The sequence below is a fragment of the Molossus molossus genome, unplaced genomic scaffold (assembly GCF_014108415.1).
Source record: "Molossus molossus isolate mMolMol1 unplaced genomic scaffold, mMolMol1.p scaffold_m16_p_4, whole genome shotgun sequence".
In the NCBI taxonomy this organism is placed as follows: Eukaryota; Metazoa; Chordata; class Mammalia; order Chiroptera; family Molossidae; genus Molossus; species Molossus molossus.
The window spans coordinates 82,904,537-82,924,076 of record NW_023425377.1 but is presented as its reverse complement, the minus strand read 5'-3'; the positions used below and the strand labels follow the sequence as shown (position 1 = coordinate 82,924,076).

Genomic DNA, 19,540 nt, shown 5'->3' with positions numbered 1-19,540 from the left:
TGGATTCTCGCATGGCAGAGAAAGCATGCTCACCGGCGAGAGGAAAGTAGGGAGCAGGACTTCTCTTCTTACAAGGCCACTAATCCCATAACGAGGGCTCCACCCTCATGACTTCATCTAACCCTGGTCAGCTCCTAATACCATCACGCTAAGGGTCAGGGCTTCAACATGTGCCTTTGGGGGCACAGACATTCAGCTCACACTCCCCTTCCTCCCTTTAAGTCACCGTTCTGCCTTGAAATTCACTTTGGGTACTACTTCCTCCAGGAAGCCTTCCCTGATTCTCTCGCCCACACCTACAAGACTGGACAAGGTAGAACTGGCTCTTTCTCTTTGTAGGAGGGAGTTTTTGTTTCCTCTGCAGGTGGCCTGTTCCAGAAAGCCACCCTCTAACCTTGCTGCTGCTTGTGACCCTTTCAGGACCACCGGGCCCCAAAGGTGATCAGGGCGATGAAGGGAAGGAAGGCGAGCCTGGAATCCCTGGATTACCTGGACTTCGAGGTAATGGGGACGCCCCCGGGAGGGACCTGGGCGTACCAGGAAGGGAAGGGGCTCTCCATCCACTCCGGACCCTGTGCTTTCTCACTGGTATCGGCCATGGGGCTCCCTGGCTGAGTACCCAGTCAACTTAGCCTCAGATCCCTGTGCTGTTAAGAGACGGATAGGTGATTGGCATATCAATAGGAAGGAGCAAATTGTTTGTCATAGAAAGTGCCAGGATTTGAAGAACAAGGGTCCATGAGAGGCTCCCAGCTCCCTGAAACTACTTTCCACCCCAGGAGTCAGGCTCTGTGTGACCAGGACCTTCAGAAGGAGTTGAGGGTGTTCTGTAATCCAGACCAACCCTCCATATAGGCTGTGCCCCCTTCAGTGAATCACCAGGCACCTGATGCCCCACCTCCTGCTGAACCTGCACAGGGCAATCAACACCTGCCCCTCTCCTCCCTCTGTCCTGCTACACACACCCATGGCAGCCCTGCAGAGCCAGTGGCTGGTACAGGGGGGGCTTTGGGGCTTCTGGAAAGAGTACAGTAAGTCCTCACTAAACTTCACCAATGGGTTCTGTGATTTTAAGTGAAGCAACACATTAGGAAACTAATACCAGAGGCTAACTGATATAAAGAGTTAAGTCCCCGAGACATCTCATCAACATGATAGCAAAACTGCGCTGAAAGAAGAAATGGTGTTACTCAAGGACGAGCTGTGTGTTCCTCTTAGTGTCACTGTCTCGGAAGTTCCTGTCCATCGCTTTATCAAACTTTGCATCCCAGTCTGTCCATCCCTGAGCCTCTAGTGTGAGCAACATTTTTCTAGGAGGGTGCAAAGTTCTGCATAACGTGAGAAAAGGAGAAGTTTGTCAGGGGAAAGGTGCTTGCTTATTTATATCAGGAATCATACCTCCAAACCATCTCCTTTCTAAACCTCTAAGCAGGAGAGGAGGCAGAGGCTGTTAGGGGAGAGCCAGTGGCCTGGCCTCCACTCCCTGCCTCCCCTTTCAGGGGATTTCCCTAAACTCAAAACTGGGGATGCCCAGGGGCACACCGTGCTGTGGCACCCCTTTTCCTGCTTTAGTAAATTATAGCATGGGGGGCCCTGGACACATCCTGCGCTAGGTTCACAGTTCTGCAGCACAAGGGCTGTTGGACTCTGGGAACATTGTGTTAGGAAGGAGAAACAGAAATTCAGCCCTTCTTTGAGAACCTGCCACCCTCTGGGGCCACCTGTCCTCTTCCAGCATTTGACATTGACCCTGGAGGAATAATTAGTGGGAGGTTGGTTTCTCCACAAAGAAAACCAACTGACATCCAAAGCAGCAAAGAACAATTAATCAGGTAATTAAGGCTGCTCAGCTTTGCAGAGATAACCATGGGCTTAGGTCAGGCCACTGGGGACCCAAGGCTGTGTCTGTCGGTTCTGGCTGTCCTTGGGGACATGCCAGCGTGGCTGTGGGGTCTCCTGGTCAGGAGCCCGAGGGCCTGATCTGGTAGCTGGCCATCCATCCCATTCACTGACCTTGCTGACTTTCTCCCTCCTGCTCAGCCTAAGTCCCCGTCTCCATACTTCCCTACGTTTACCCCAAGGAAGGAACCTTTTGTTTTTGTTTTTCTTAAATATGATGGGAAACTGTTCCATCTTCCTCTCACGCTAAGTACCGGTAAACCCTTTTCATCAGTGTGAGATGAAGCCCACCAACCCTGAGCTTTTAGTTCAGAAAGACCATGGCTCTGATACTCTGCTGTGTGACCTTGGGCAAGTTACTTAATCTCTCTGGACCTCAGTCTCCTCATTTGTAACACAGGTGAAATAATACTTACCTTAGTTTATTGTGAGGATTAAATAAGATACTTTATATAAAGCATCCAGAATAGTTCCTGGCACATAAAAATGCTCAAAAAAATTTGGGGGGGGTGGTGGTCAAATCTAAATCTCCAGCATAGCTAGAGGTAAAGGGACATCACCCAAATGGGGTTGGCAGCACCATCGTCACTCACAGTAGAATTGGCTTTTTACGGGGGGAAGTGTCCAGCCTAACTGGATAAAGGTGTCAATGGGGCAGGTTTATGCTGACCTCTGGGTCACTGCCTTTGCAGCATCTTTAAATTACCTGAGAGGAACCAGGAAGCAGAGGCTACGGGAGGATTAATGGTTGGAGTCATTTGCTGAGTCAGACGGTGACCTCTAAGGGCCCCGACTTGTCTCTTGTCTCCCCAGGTCTACCAGGAGAAAGAGGAACCCCAGGACTGCCTGGCCTCAAGGGTGATGACGGGAGACCAGGAGCCACAGGAGCGATGGGCATGCGCGGGTTCAAAGGTGATAATGAATCTCAGAGCACCCTTGCTAGGGCCAGCCCTTGGGCACCAGCATGGGCATTGGAGCAGGTGGACCGGCTCTGAATTCTGGCTCAACCACTGATGAGCTGCGTGACCTTGAGCAAGCCGCTTAATCCCATCATTAAACATCAGTTTCTTCATCCCCAAACTAGAAGTTCTCACGATGCCAGGTTTCACAGACCTGTCATGAGTTTTAAATGGGATGTACCTGTGCGAAGGCACTTTGTAAACTCTGAAGTGCTGTGGAAATGCACGGGAGAACCAGCATTAGTACCGAGTGCAGCTCAGAGGAAGCCAAGCCGGGAGAGGAGCCTGCAGGGGGACGGAGGCTGCAGACCCAGGACTGCCGTCCTCACAGTCCGTCCTAGTCTTTGTATTCCCCAAATATGTCAAACTTGAATCATTTCTCAGCAGCACGTTGCCACTAGTGTTCTGGTTTTTCTTCCTCTTGATAGTCACCTTGTTTGTTTTTAGGGGAGCCCAATTTACAGTCCTTGTCTTTCTACATTGATTTCAAGAGTGTCCAGACCTCCTATCATCGTCGCAGAAGGCGACGAGGAAATAGGATGCCTTTCCCCCAGGCTTGACCCCCTCACTTAAGATGACATCTGAGGAAAAGATGCTGTTAGTCATTCCCACCCAGTGTCTAGGATGGTCTCTTAATCCTGCGTCACTGGGAAGTTTTATTCTACTTTCTGGTTGGTGATTAAACAGGCTGAGGTTTTCCTTACTTTTTTGATCCACATTTTTTAAAAAATTGATTTTGAAACAGAGTACAAAAGCAAAACATGCTTGTTGAAAAAATTTAACAAAACAGAAATGTAGCATATAAAGTCAAAAGTCAGCGCCGCCCTCCCCCCCCCCCCCCCTTTGGTCCCTTAAGCTCTTACTCTTTAGGATAACTACATAAACAGTTTGGAACACATCCTGCCAGACCTTTTCCTAACCATGTTCATATTTACATATAGGGTTGCCTTTGTTTTTTTTCCCAAAACTTGGATCACCCTGGTATCCTCTCCTGGAACTTGCTAGCTTGCTTATTTTCACCAGACATCATGCCATGGACTTCTGATTTGTAGATAGCTTTCTGAAGGTACTTGGAATAGAATTGCCTGGAAAGTTTAACACCTGCTTGAGTGGTGTCAGGACCTACTACTTCTTTGTAGAGCGAGATGCTTGCTGGGAGAAGGGCTCTGTTCGTTCGACCGTATCCTGGGAAGGAAATTCCACAGTTCCCTTGGCACTCTCTCTCATGTTTGATAGCCTCCCCGACTAGTAAATCTGCCCAACACAGAGCCTATGTCTCTCTCTATGGAACTGAAGGCCCTCCCCCCTTTCCTCTTCCCATGATTATGCGGATTTCTAAAACCTTGACTATTTCATAGGAATATCTTTGCTTTGTCTCTTTCTGCTGAATACCATGTACTCCTTTAGCCTGTGCTGGTTTTTGAAGCTTTATTGAGGAGGAAATGAAACTTCTCAGCTGGGCACCTTCTTCTTGAGGTGCCCAGAACAAACAGCTCTTTCCTGCCACGCCATGCCACACCATGCCACGGCACACCACGCCACGCCATGCCCTCCAGCGCTGCTGGCTCCTGCCCGAGGTCCTCCCCGGTCTTGGGTTAATAAGTCTGCTGCGAATAATATTTTATTTAACATTAGGATTTATTTCCATTTCTAATGCTAGTTTTCTCCTCTGTTTCAGGTGATCGAGGACCAAAAGGAGAGAAAGGAGAGAAAGGAGACAGAGCAGGGGATACCAGTAAGGAAATTTTGTTGGGGTCACTGGATTCTGTATCAGCACAAGAATAGCTATCACCCAGGAAGCCCCATAAGTTTGGGGGTCCTGAGGCTGGATCCATGGCCAGGACTCCAGTGTTAAAGGAGCCCCCTACCTGCTTCAGGCCTCCAGCAAGAGACGGGTATAGGGCGCGGGCCCCATTTCCAGGTGTGGTATAAGCCCAGTGGTGGTGTGGAAGGAGCTGAAGGCAGACTACCTGGGCTCCCCACTGGCTGCCACAGTAGTGAGCTATGTAATCTCTGGGCCTCAGTTTTCTCATCTACAGCATAAGGATAAACAAGCCCATACCCCACAGGATCACTATGAGCATTAAGTGAATTCGTCCACATGAAGTGCTTATTACACTGCCTGGACATGCGCTTAGGACTCAGTAAGTGTTCGTGGTAATTATTCTATGCAGCACACCAATTCAGACATACTTCCTATAATCATTGACGAGGCTTGCTAACATTCAGTTCCTGGCCTCGTTAAAAATGCATGACTTCCCTGGGTATTTACATGGGGAAAGGCACGGAGGCAAAGCAGAATCCTTTTAGTTTTTCTCCTTTGCCACTAACTGAGCCGGATGTGAGGGATCCCGGTATCTGACAGACCACCAAGTCTAGGAAAGGGCATCCTTCTGAGCAGAGTACTTCCTCAAATGTTTACAAGGCCAGCCAACTTCTCCAGTTAGCACTCTTTTCTGGGGTGTCTTCTCCCTGCTGCCTGTAGAACCTTGGAGAGGTTGCCAGGGGAGAACGAGTCTCCTCGCCAAGTCTCGGTGAATAGTGTCTCCTCACCAAGTGGCAAATAATTAGCAGCATTCGTATTTGTTGGGCTCTGAAATGCTGCCACCCTGGGTGAGGCAGACACGAATTCTCCTCTTCCAGGGCATCTGCTCTCCAACCTTGGCTCTCTAGGGAGACGCTGGGAAAGTGTCTAGACACCTCTGCAGATGCACACTTTGGACCCAGATTGAGGTTTTCTCTAAGGCCAATCTTTGGTTTCAGCAGGTCCTTAAAATGACACTTTTGTCCCAGTCTGCATGACCAGACGACCCCACTCTTTCCCAAGGTGTCCTGAAAACTTCGACTTCCTCCTGCTCCCATAGCCCTCCCCTCCCCCAGGGCAGTGATTAAGGCTCCAACAGGGAAAATGTTTGTGACAGCACTTTGTCACTAACGTGGTGGACATACCTGAGCACAAGGTGTGCCTGCACTTACCCTGGACTCCTCACGCCTGCCTCGCCTTAGATGCTGTAATGCACAGAGCAACACATGCGCTTTGAAGCGCAGCCAGAGGCTCGGCTAGGAGTGTCCCGGCCAGATGAGATCGGCTGGACCCTGCAGGAGCCAAAAGGCAAGTTTTGATGGCAAAGGAAGGGAGTCTGGATATGATCTAGGACATCTGTGACATATCAGAGTCACACTTATGAGTGGGCTGGGCACCGTACTTTGTCTTTGGGTTACTGCCTTCTCTCCGCTGGAGTGCCGCCGAGTAGCTGCGAAGGACCCTGGCATTTAGCTGTGTGAAATAAACAACTCTTGATGGGGTGGCAGGAAGGGAGGGACTGTGGAACGATGACCTTTAGAGGGAGATCAGAAACGCTGCCCACATACCAGAGGGGTGCTTGTCAGGAACTCTTTGGCAGCTGTTCGTTAGCCGGCTTGAGAGAACAGAGGTCTGCGCTCGCCGAGTGTGGTGAGTAGTAGTCATCAGTCACCACTAATCCCAAGGATGCTTTTGTCACTGTTTGACTCACCTAGGTGGGCCCCGATGGCTCTGTGCTTGGATTGGGCTCTGAGGCTGGGGGCACAGGATGGGAGGTGGGAGCTGAGCCACAGTATGTAGGGCTCCCGCAGACGTGGGTGGGGAGATGGGGGAAAGGGAGTCCAGTTCACTTGGCCCTGGAGCCTATTGACGGCACTGAGAGGCTGATGTAAGCTCTGGACAGCCCCTCCTCAGGGACTGCTGGCTTCTCTTCTGCCCTGAGGAGGCTACACCCTCCCTGGAGCCAGAGGTCGGACAGCAGCCCTTGCACCAAGCTCTAAGCCTCTCTCCTGCCCCATGATGAGACCCGAAAATGGCACCATCGGCGAGGAACCCGGGAAGTGAGGTGGCTCAGCAGAGACAGCTCCATCAACGGGAGGCTTTACACAGCATGCGGAGGAATGTCGGAGACATACAGGAATTGTAGAACGACAGAACCGAGGGACATTCATCCATCTCCCCATTTCCAGAGGCCCCAGGTGGAGAACTGACTCTCCCAAGGCGAGGGCAGAGGCAGAACCAAAAACCTAGGCCTCTGACTTCTGATTCTGGAATGAGAGCTTAGGCCTCTGGTCTGGAAGAGTAGGGTTGCAGTCCTTACAACCCCTAGCGATTTTCTCCCGTGGACACACAGACGTAAGGGTCTTGGGCTGAAGGGGGCCATGTAGCAATTCAGAGCTGAGATCTCTGCTTCCCACGGCCTCCACCCCTGGCCTGCCTCTGACCACAGAAAACCCATGCTGTGTTGAGACTCCTGGTTGTTTTCAAGGAACTCCAATCCCAGAGGTATTAACTGTATCCCTGGGGCTAAGGCTCTGAGGAGGAAGGCAAGGATCATCTTTCAGAAAAGTACAGAAATTCTGACCTCCGCTGAGCGCTCGCTTCCAGGGGTGGGGGTGGGGTGCTCACCATTCCCTGTGCAAGGGAAGAAGGTTCTCAGCGGCAGACCTCTCCTCTCCTTCAAGGAGGGATACAGTGGGGGAGGGGCCCTCTGTAACCCAGCTGGTGCTGAGGCCATGGAAACGTTACTAAACACCTCGCACCTTTAGCAGCACAAAGTTCCAGCAGGTGGGGATGTTACTACATGAAAGGGATTGAAAAATAAGATTGGCCAAATAAGGTCAAAATCAGAAATTGGGTGTTTCCTTTGCAGAGGGCATTATAGAGAAGACTTCTTGGTACTCATATTTTAAGTCAATATTACAATATATTCGTACAAGATCTTGCCATTGTTTACCCATGTTTTGGTCTGGAGTCATAGGATTTTAGAGTTGGGTGGGGTTTCAGATCAACTCCTCTCCCAAGCCCGCCCACCCCACCCACTCACTAAACAGGGAGCAAGAACAAAGAGCTGGAGAGGCTTGCTACAGTCCCCAGGCTAGGACATGGCCACACTGGATCTAGAATCCAGATCTCCTGCTTTCTGCCTGATGAGAGGTAAAGTTTGTTTGTTGGTTTTTTCAGGCAAGGATGATATCAGTCACTCTGTTCGGTGTTTGGCTTTTGGGAGTGTGGCCAGGAAAAGATATACACATCTCAAGACAGAAAGACATTTGTTTTATCCTTGTATATGGTCCATCTGCAAGAAAAATAAATAGTATTTTTGCAGCGAGGGGGTGGGTAAAGGATTCAGCTTTGTTTAAACCCCACAGCATGAATGTAAAGCAGGGTACATTCAGACTGTTTAAAATCTTTTCCTCAGTTTGGCTTCACATGGAAAATCTATGCAGGACGACCCAGGGGTTAACTCTAAGCCAGCGCCTGTTGATAGTTATCAGTGGCATCTCAGAAAACTTGAAAAATGTCCAACATCTCGTGTGTGTTTTTAATATTTAGGGATGTAAGGGGGGGCAGTGGGAACCCCAGTGTGCAGTATAAGCTCAAATTAAATGATCAGGATGGTGTCTTCTAGACAGTGTTCCCCCAGCTGCCGAGATGTGTCTGTCTGAGAGTAGGGATGCCAAGGAAGTCCTTCGGAGTCCGTGGATTCTCTCCCTCCCCTCCCTGCACCCACAGCTGGCTGCAAGCAGTTCCCCAGGAATCTGTTTAGGATAATTAGCACCGGAAGTTAGCATTTTTTCACGCAAGGAGAGACAGAGTTCCTGGACCTTTTATATACAATCATATTTCTTTTTTTTTTTCTTTTATGATTTTAGAGAGAGAGGACGGGAGAGAGGGAGAGAGAGAGAGAAACATCAATGAGAGAACATCGATTGGCCGCCTCCTCCCTGCCCTCACTGGGGATCGGGCCCACAACCTGGGCACGTGCCCTGACCGGGAATGGAACCGGCGACCTCTTGGTGCATGGGTCGACACTCAACCACTGAGCCACACCGGCTGGACTATGCAATCATATTTTTTTATTCACATAGTGCATAGGTTCCTGTTTTCCTGTACAACTCAAGTACCCCAACAACAACCTGATTTAAAAGTAAACTGCACTCCTAAGAAAAATGCGCTGCTCCCCCAGCACTACCAACACTCTTGTACCTGGACTGTGGGGAGGAAAGCGCCTGCGTATATTCTTTCACTTACTTCTCACAGCGTGTCCAGGAGGCACGATTCCAGAGATGCATGTGAGAGGGAGGAGGGGGCTGGGGAAGGGGGAAGGAGCCTGCCCGAAGGCCCAGAGTTCCTAAGGTGTGGAGCCTACACAGATCAGGTCTGGCTGGCCTGGAGTCCTCTCTACAAAGCGGAGTCATTTGTGATTCTCCCAGCCCCTGACAGCACAGGGTCCTGAGCACGGGGTCCTGATGGGCCACTGCCTGTTCTTAGAGTCTGACATAAAGGTGCTAATTCTCAGTTGCTTTTGAGGACTCTCCCTGTCTCCGTGTTTGCTCGTCATCTCACCCTGCCTTGGCTGCCTTGCCTGTCTCTGTGGCTCTGAGATGGGCCAGAGGAAACTTTTCACGCGGGTGTGGGGGTGAGGGCTGTGTCTGCCAGCGAAGGCCTTCCCACGTCGCTGGTTTTCCCATTCTTTGAGGCCATGGGCACTGAGCACGGTAGCCTTGCTGGGACAGCCACGCGCAGGCGCCCGGCGCCTACCTGGTCGTGTCGATGGCCTCGCACGTTTGCACACTCGCTCGCTCCTTCCCTCTACCCTTCTAGGGCGTGTGCTCTGCAGACGCAGACCCCGAAGGATGTGTAGGGATAGAAGAGTGTTTTTCAAACGTCTCCCTCTTTAGGCATATGTCTAGTCGCACTGAAAATACACAGGGACACACAATTCACTCAGAAAGATTGTCCCACGGCTAACATCGCTTCCAGCCCTGGCCGGCAGCGTGGGAGACATCAAAGAGAAGGGGACGAGGGCGGGGATGTGGTAAATGAGGTGATGGTGGGAACCAGATGAAAACTGGGCAGGGTAGCAGAGGCCGGAAGCCCGTGGATCAGAAAACCAGGGGCACGGAGCTGGCTTTGAAAGGAGCAGAGGAGGGATAGATGAGGCAGAGCCCTTGGGAAGGGAGGAACTGGACTCCCTCACTTCCATCGTAAAGAAAAGATAGATGTGTGGAAGGAAGGGGAACATTTAGAAAACAGAGCACGGGCTCATTCACTTCTTTAGCAAACAATTAGTGAGTTTGCTATATATGGGCACTGGCTGAGGACTGGGGATCCAAAGACGGGGAGACCTGGCCTCATCTGGAGGAGCTCCCCGTCTGGCCGGTGGGAAAGACAAAGTCACAGTGGAGTGCGGTGAGCGCCACAGTGGATGTCTGTCCGAAGGCTCGTCTACTGTGGAGGTGCCGGTGAGAGGCGTCTTTGACCCAAGTCTTGAAGGGCAAGTTGGTATCCAACAAGTGGATGTGGAAGGTGAAGTTTTCCAGGTCAAGAGAACCATGATGAATTAGCATTGTCTGAGAAATCCAACTAGTTTGACATAGCGAGGGTTTGCGATGTAAGAAGGAACAAAAGGGGGGGGGTGAGAGGTATGTGGAGATCAATGGTCAGGAGTTGACCTCTGGCCACTGGGAAGCTGGGCTATAAGCTGGGCTATAAGCAGGGAATGACATGGCAGCGACTGACCAGGGAGAGAACCAGATGGGGCCGGGACCAAGGGGTGGCGAAGCCTCAGCTGTCCCTCAGCACCGTGACCAGTGCCGGGCACAGGGTGGGCACAGGGTGGGCAGACCCTCCCTGTGGAAAGGTCCATATTCAAGTTCATGCTCCTCTGCTGCTCCTGCTCCTTCTCTTGTCTGAGCTGCTCCCCCGTCAGAAAGTCCTGCTTTTCAGAAACATCGTTCCCGAGAAGATGACAGGTGAGCTCTGGGCAGCAGCGCAGGCCATGGAGCCTCCATCCTGAGATCCCAGGCCCCTGCTGACCCAGCCCCAGGCCGTCCCGCAGCCTCCCCCGGCCGCAACTTCCTCTTCCCGGGTCTGCGCGGAGAATGGGATCTGGCCTTCCGAACGCTCTGGTTTGCCAAGAACCTATCGTAAGCCTTCCAAAAACAAATCCAGTGACTTTTCCTGAGAGCTTCCTAGTGACCCCTTCCAGGAGAGCTTTTACATGGCCGTGTGCAGAAAGCATTTCCGTTCAGATGAACCCATGGGGCCCTTGGTTTGATGGCTTCAAACAGATCTAAGGGAATACAAAAGCAAAAGGCCTGGCTCCTTTAAGAAGCCAGGTGGTAAAATGTGGGTGTGCGGTGGTGGTGGGGTGCCTGACAAACAGTGTTGAACCCAATACAAGAAATCGTACTCCTATACCTAGGAACAGCCGGGCTAGCTCGCCCTGTTTCATTCATGTCTTATGAAGGGGCAGAGAGAGCCGCAGCCTGGGCCCCAGCGAGGAAAACAGCAGAGGCAGGAGAAACAAAGGCCCTTGAGAAACGAAAACCCCTGGGGGGAACGTGTGCTCCAGCGGCGCTGAGAGGCTTAGCAGGACCCCAAGTGCTTGTTTTCTAAATACATGCTAAGTAAAAGCAGGAAACAACTGAAAGCCAAAACTGAGGGCTAGCTGGGAGAAAATAAACACGCTAGCGTTTGGAGTTTATGTCAACAATTAGTGGCCAAGTGTGTGAGTGGAATCTGAGAAGGGTCTCCCTTTACCTGTCAGTCCAGTGGGGTGTTTCAGGCTTGCAAGTGGAGGTAACCAGTGTGCTCCCTGAACCCCTCTCCTGTCTGTGTGAGTGAGCCAGGGAGCCTGTCACAGGCTGTCTCCATCTCCCTCCCTCACGTGCTTAGCTGACCCTGCTGGGCGCATCCTTCCCAGCAGGGCCTGGAGGCAGTTCCCACGCAGACGGGCATTCCCAGCCCCCGGCGAACACGCGGTGGTCTCTGGGATTTGCCCGGCCAGAAAACTCCTTTCGTAACACACACCTTCAGACCGAAGGTGATCAAGGAATTTTTCTCCAGAAACAAGGCCTCGGCACCACTGAAGACTTGAAGTGTGGGTCTTTGATGTGGGTTTTGTACAAAGAAAGTTTAAAGTTGAGCCATACTTTAAAACCAGGGATGGTTCAACTGCTTATTTAGACAGCAGTCCAAACGGTCAGGCATCGTTCTTCAGCCCCATGAACCTGCACCCTCTCCTCTGAGCGTGGGAGGATGGCGTGCTGCAGGCACAGCAGATTAATCCGACGTCCCCACAGTGTCCTTTAGATTCACTGAATCAGCGTTAGCTGCCTCTGCAGGAGCTTCCCAGCGCCACCTTGACTCTGGGAAACACTCTCGGGTGTACTTGGAATGGGTCTCTAGATGGACTTCCTTCCCCTGACACCGCCTGACTCCAGCCTCTCCCAAAGAGCCAGTTGTCGAATCATGATGGAAGAAAGAAGAGCAAAGGTCTCGTGGGTCAGTGATAAGAGGGGGGCATGGCTGATTGCCTCACGGACTCAGAAGCTGGGTGAGTCCCTCGCCACAGTGCTTGTCCCCCAGCATGATCCTGGGGTTTATATTGAGTCCAACACTACTTCTTGAGAGCTGACCACCCCAGTGGCTGAGCTCATGTATGCTTCAGTCACTCTCTAAGGTGTGTGTGGTTATTCCAGAAGAGAACACCATACTGAGAGCTTCAATTACTTGCCCAAGGTCATGGAGCTAGAAAGTGGTCAGCATGGTGCTTAAGGCAGGTTCTGTTTCAGGGATTTAAAGTATGGGGATGGGGAAGCATTCCAGCCCAGGGTCTCGGGCTTTGAACTTGGAGAGCCGAGCTGGGAGAAGAAACAGGGCAGGGCAGGGACAGCATGTGAGTGAAGGCAGAGGGTGTGAAAGAGCCTTCTCAGAAAAGGTCACTAGTTCCAGACGTGGGTCCAGGCAGAGGGTCTACGAGTCCTTTAGGGGGTGCCATGTAAGCATCTCACCTCCCAGCTATACGTGAAAGGAGAGCTTGGCATCACTGACCTTCTCCTGGCTCGACAACATTTCTTTCTAGTCCTCAAGGCCCTTTGAGAGGCCCCAGGAGCAAAAGCAAGACAGAGGACTCACCTCTGCTCTGGGCCACCCAGGAACTTCCTACAAATCCAGCTCTGAGCAGAACTTCTGGCCCTTAGAAACATCCTTCCACTGCAGTGGAGAGAGCTCCTGGTTCGGGGCTGAGCGGAAAAGGTGCTTCATTTGCTCTCTGGTCAGACACGTTTTCCTTGGACACCTACTAAGATCCAGGCAGCCGTGAGCAGGGCATTGCAGAAACAAAAGCAGCCAAGACAAACTCCCAGTTTCCAAAGAACCTGCAATAGGATTGTGAAGACCAATGGATGAGTCAACAGTTACAACCAATCCAGCATGACTAGCGCAGTGTTAATGTGGGACATTTTCCTGCTACTTTTATGCAGCAATGCCAAGCGCCCAGTGTGACCCACAAAGATACAGCACATGGGCCCCACCAGACTGTGGGTCTGGAGACTCCGGTGTGGCCACTTTATCGTGTGACCCTGAGAAAGTCACTTTCCTTCTCTGAGTCTCAGCTTCCCCACCTGCTAAATGGGTATGATACCACCCACCTTACAGGAGGACTGCAAAGATCAAATGAGACCATCTCACAAAAGTGCTTTGAAAAGGCACAAAGCACAATATTAAGTTAAGAGCATATTAAGTTTCCTAATTACCATTAGGAAATAGCATTGTATAAAGCACACCACAGGCCAGACCACATTTAAAAACTGATGCCCTCCAGCAGAGCCTGACCAGAAATTCCTTCGTTTGCTTGTGGGATGGCTGCTGTCCTTCACATATGAACCACATTTCCTGTGGATTGGGGTGGGGGGGTCATGTCTACAGAAGGGCGAAGCCCAACTTTCTCCACCTCAGGGAGGTGGGGCTCAGAGGCCCTGGGCTGTGTGGCTGGGGGCACGGGGAGTTCTTTCTCCACCAGAGAATAAAGGTTCAACTTTCTTCATGGGCAGCTGGTCCAGATTGTGCCCTGTGCTCTAGTCTGCAGCTGCAGAAAATCAGGGCCTATTTTCCCAGCCCCATGTGTTTATTTCTCTTCTCCACAACCTCCTTTCTTTCGACTTGTTTTGCTTTGGCAGGGGCCTGGAAGTCAGGATAAACAAACCCAAAGAAGCTGCGATGTTTCGGCTCAGGCTGGGTTTCCCTCCTCTCCTTTCCTCTAGAAGCGAAGTTCCCTGGGCTTTGGGGCCCTTCTGCACAGCCGAGCAGGTTCCAGGGTTATTGAGGGATCAGTTCTGCTCCGAGAGCCCCTCAGAAGGGCTGTGAATCCCCTCCATCCATCATCGGTTCACTCACTCACCCTCCCATTCAGTACAGTTTGCTGAGCACTACCGTGGGCCAGGCTCTCTGCCTGCAAGTGGGCTGTGTGTGTGTGTGTCAGTCAGGTGCTGTGGCCGGGGCTTCCACAGGGCTTACTCCCAGAGGAGGTGACATCCATATGCCTTCCTCACAAGGCCTGACAGCTGTGTAGCTGGGACTTGCTCCCAGATCCGTCCCTTCAAGCAGTGCTCTCAACCCTGGCAGTGCATTTACATCACCTGTGAACTTTGGAAATGATCCTTGCTCCCCACCCTGCACCCCTGGTAGATTTTAAAGTACCCTAGGATATTCTTCCATGCAGCCCAGGGCTGAGGATCACTGCTTTAATCCAAGGCTCTTTCCCTTTCTTTTAAAGACCCTGATTATTGCAGACCCCACAGGGCTGTCTGGAGATAGAGGAAAGGTATTTTATGTAGGGAGAGGGCTGTTATTAAGTATTTGTCTCAAGTGTCGCCCTGGCTGGTTTGGCTCAGCGGTTAGAGCGTCGGCCTGCGGTCCGGAGAGACCCGGGTTCGGTTCCCGCTAAGGGCATGTACCTCGGTTGCAGTTTGTCCCCGGCTCTGGTCAGTCGTGCGGGTGGCAGCCACTCGATGTGTCCCTTCACGTCGATGTTTCTCTCTCTCTCTGTTCCTCTCTCCCCCTCCTACTCTACCTGAACAAAAAATGGAAAAATGTCCTCGGGTGAGGATAAAAAAAAAAAAATGGTATTTGTCTCAAGTGTACAGTCTGATAGTCGTCTCTGCGGTTTGAGAATGAAAGGTCTTTGCCCTTCTCCCTGGCTCCACCTCATAGCAGCTATGTGACCAGTGGCAAATTACTCGACTTTTCTGGGCTCACTCTCTTTTCTGTTAAGTGGGAGCCATAGCAACTAATGCATGGAGCTGCTATGAAGAATAATGAGAAAATGCATGCAGGCATCACTCTGCAAAGTACCTGATGTGTAGCAGGAACTGAGTATACATTCGTTCTTTTCACTGGCCGTCCTTGACTTGCTCTCCTGGGCAGCACCCAGAACTTGGCTTTGTTGTAGTTGGGTTTGAGGGTGGCTCTGAGCCAGGTGTGGACAAGCCCTGCAGGTAGTAGATGGTTCTAAGGCTACGCCTGCCCTGGAAATCAGTTCCTGAGGGTAACCACTGGCCGTTAAGCTGTCCTCCCAGACCCGTGGAGGGGCTGAGAAATGAAGCCACTCCCTCGGTTGAGCTCCCACCAGATGCTGGAGAAAGGAAGATACTTCACGTCTCACTTCCCAATTATAAGCACAAAACCCAAAGCATATAGAGTAAAACAAAAGTAGGGAATAATTAGAGGAAGAAACACTAGAGCCATTTGGAGATGCCAGCACCCTGTGACTAAAACCAGATGCTGGTCTAAAACTCCTGGAATGGATTCCCAAGAGATACTGTCAAGTTCCCTGCCATTCCCAGAGGCAGGATGAGCAGCTGTCAGGCGTGATACAGAGCGGAGGGGATTCCTGTGTTTAAAGTGGGAGAAGGTTGCACAAGCCCCTTCCAACTCCTGGGCTCAGTAGTCAAAGCCGGGGGAGTCTGGGACAGACCTGGCCTGCTTTGCCTGGAACTTCGCTTTTCCTACATATGTATTTACAAGGCAAAGAGAACAAAGAAACACTCATTTTGAAGATCCCCACATATGATATTTGTAAGATCTGTGCTAGGAGCCCCACAGTGGGCTCAGCCCTAGCACCACATTCCTGGACCGTTCCAGAGATGTCTTGCTTAAGGAATCACATCCAGCTCTTATTAAAGAACAGAAAGTTGCTGACAGCAGGAGCCCTCTTCTGCCAGAGGCCCCTGTCCCCCTCCCTTAATATGCTAATGAGCCGGGAACTGTACCCTGGGGAGAACAGAGGAAGTTAGCAGGAGAGTAATCCAGTTGGAGGGATGAGCCCCCTTTTGCTCCCCCTCCTCATTCAGCAGGAAAGCTCAGAGGGTTTCAAGGATGCATTCCTGCTCCCGCCACTGTATCCAAGTAATCCTCAGCAACATGAAGACCCCTCAGAGCTGACCCATGTGTTACTGGGCAAAGTGCTGACCTGCCAGGGGTGGGAACTCACAGTGAGGTGCCCATATGTGCCATGTGCTATTGCTCACAACCGCCACCATTCTGCCCATTTTAAGAAGAAGGTAGGTGTAGAGAGGTCACATCCGGCCAGCAGTGGAGCCAGAATTCAAACCCTGTGCCCAAATCCAGATCCATCCAACCTCTTTCCATTTTCCCCTGTTGCCCGCCCTCCCCTGCCCCCAAGGATCACCCACACAGTGTTTTCCTCCATCCAAATTCCCCAATCCACCGAGGGCCCAAAGGGCAAGTAGCTAAGCCCTTAGACTGGTGTGTTGGATTCAAAGGTGATCTCTTTGGGTATTTCTGATGCAAGGACCAGGGAGTCGTTGAGTCACTGCAAGTATTGGGGGCTTATAGTAAGAACACCTTCTTTAGAAGATCAGGACTCATAATACAGTGGGTCTTGCAGAGCCTGGAATGGGAAGGTCATTCAGATCCAAGGCAGTTCTGGGGCCACAGCACCAGGGGGTCATGTCTTCACTGCAGGGTCTCATCTTCAACATGGCTTATTAATTCCTACCTTTTTGCTTCAACTTGTACTCAGCTCTCTCCATCCACCCCCTACCTCCCGCCTACCCTGGCCCCAGCTCAGATTCCTAAGAGAATCTGGGTAGTCCTGCCAATTATCATCACAGTGGTTTGGACAGAATTTTTGAGCTAGACCAGTCATTCTGGTCTTACCCATGTGTAAGGAGGCGCCCGTAGGCAGTGAGTATGGCTTACACCTTGACCAGCTTGTCTAATGCCAGTCGTATCACATCTGATGTTAAAGATAAAGCCAGATGATGGTTCAAGTGGTTAGGACAGATTTTAATCAATAATATTCAATTGCAATAGGGAAAAGAGACCAATGTGAACTGAACTCAATTTTGATTTGCACAGAGGTGATTGGGCGTTTGAAGGGGACAATGAGGGCATAGGGAGGGGGTGAGTGGGGACTCAGTAGAGTCAAAAAGTAAAAAATTACAAAAAGCAGGAAGGGGGTTGGTCCCTATGAAAGCCATCTCCCACTTATCCAAGTGAGGTTCCTCCCCTTAGAGTGGCTGGGAGGCAGGGCCCTATCTTCAGGAGTTGGCTAGACACACAGTAAATTCTTTTGATAACCTTGAGTTTTCTTAGGCAGGCACTTTAAGGGAGGTGAGAGCCATCCAAGAAATGTGGCTTTGAGCTGTTACCAAGTAGGTTAGTGTTTTGTTCAAGTCTTTGTAGGCCAAGGTCAAGACCTAGTTGATGAGAAGGCTCGGAGGAGCCTGGCTAGCGTTTGACCAAGGAGAGAATCGTTGTCACTGATCCCCTTAACAGCCCTAGGGAGTGAGTGTGACCAGTGAAGAAATGAGGAGAGAGCTCTCCATGCCTCTAAGACATGAGAACACTGGCAGCATGCCCTGAGCAGCCCCCGTGCCCTCCCCTCCTGCTGGCTCACTGCTCTCCCGGCCACCCTCGCTGCCTGCCTCCGATCCCCTCCTGCAGCACCTAGCAGGGGCATCTTGGATTGTCTTGCACTATTTTTATGTCCAGAAAGAAGCAGGGTTAATACCTCTGTGTCCCCATGGCTGGGTCAATACATGTTTAAAGATCGACCAATAATAGGGGATCTACAATGATTTACAGAAGGGCAGCACAAATAGATGAAACCCAGAATCAGGACCCCCAGTGACGCTGTGAAGAGTGAGTGCACCATCTCCATCCTGGAGCACCACCACTCCTGCCCGGGCCGTGGGGCCAGTGGGTGGGCACAGCATCCGTTCTCAACAGCCAGGCACCACACATTAGGACTGGAACCAGAGAGATACAGAAACCGTGAGGCATTCGGCTGGGGGTTCCGACCACACCCACTAACAAAGTCATGCTCCTAACCATCCATCTGGTCTCCATCCCATCTGTTCATCAAACATTTACTTAGCGTTTTCAGCCAGCCAAGCATAATATTAAGAATTGAGGGGGCCCTGGCCAGTTTGGCTCAGCGGTTAGAGCGTCGGCCTGAGGTCCTGAGAGACCCGGGTTCGGTTCCTGCTAAGGGTGCGTACCTCGGTTGCAGTTTGTCCCCGGCCCTGGTCGGTTGTGCGGGTGGCAGCCACTCGATGTGTCCCTTTCGCGTCGATGTTTCTCTCTCTTCCCTCCCACTCTACCTGAACAAAAAATGGAAAAATGTCCTCGGGTGAGGATAAAAAAAAAAAAAAGAATTGAGGGGTCGTGGACAAATAAAAAAGAACTCTCTTTGCAAGGAGTTCTTCCCAGGGGGAAATAAGCTATGTACATATAACCCTCAGGGGCAGCTTTCCTTGAGCTCTCTCAGGAAGTTCCTCTGGCCTGAGTGCCAGCCTGCCTCCATCTCGGCCCTACTGGTTGAACCACAACCCAGCTTAACTCTGTGGTATGGTTTAGGCAGTATTGAAAGTGGCCGGCATTGGAAAGACCCAGTGGTCTAGAAAGAGAGGGACCTGGCATCCCAGTAACAGCTGGTTACTTCCCCTCTTTAAAATTCTATCTTGTTATTTCTAGATGAGGGGTTTGGACTGGGCAGTCCCAAGGTCTCTACCAGCTCTGATACCCAGTGCTCTTAGCTAGAAAGCCTCAAGGACAAATACAACACTTATTTATTCATACATCCTCAGCATCTGGTACACGTTTGGAATATGGCGGGATTCCCTAAGTGCATCTGGATAGATAAGTAAATGAGCAATAGAAAAAGAAGCACATACATTGATAAAGATCCCTATAAAGAATTAATAAAGATAATGCATCTGTATACAGGAAGTAGAATGACCCTGACTTCAGTGAATATTATCACAGCCCTCAAAAGCTAAGTCTGGCTTATCTTTCTTGGACAAGTTTATTTTCAATACAAACTCAGTAGTTCCCAAGGGCATGCTGCCTCCTTGGTCCTTTTAGGAGACTTAAGAGAAGCCAAACTGTTTCTATGAATTCGGGGTAGAAGCATTACAGTTCAAGGGTTAATGTAATTGTTTTAACGTAATTTGCATCAAAGTCATGAAGCAAAATTAGTGGACCCTGCCCAGAGATCTCATCAACCATAAAGGACACTGGGAGAGAAGAGAAGGTATAAAAAGAATTGGCTTAAGGGTTAAGCCTCAAGTTCAGGCCCCAGCTCTTCTACTACTAATGTGGGATGACCTTGGGCAAGACACATCCCCTCTCTGGACCCTGTTCTCTTACATATCACATGAAAAGTTTGGATTATGTGATCTCCAGCCATCTGCTAGCTGATTCAAGGCTTCTCCATCATTTGTGATGATTAGAAAAGCCCAAAGACTATGGGACTGTAACCTAAAGGTAGCTCCATGCACTAATAGTGATAATCTGTAGCCCACAACTAAGCTTAAGGAAGTTGTTGCAAGAGATAACCCCA

At 50.8% G+C, this 19,540-nt stretch overlaps 1 protein-coding gene across 1 annotated transcript in view; it reads left to right on the top strand.

Moving 5' to 3' along the window:
• The window catches only part of SCARA5 (scavenger receptor class A member 5), a 122,120-nt gene that overhangs the window by 81,314 nt on the left and 21,266 nt on the right, over positions 1–19,540 (top strand). Inside the window, exons 5-7 of the mRNA XM_036241938.1 lie at positions 421–501; positions 2,713–2,811; positions 4,537–4,593. Of these exons, the coding sequence (XP_036097831.1) occupies positions 421–501; positions 2,713–2,811; positions 4,537–4,593 (237 nt within the window). The remainder of the gene's footprint in view (positions 1–420; positions 502–2,712; positions 2,812–4,536; positions 4,594–19,540) is intronic.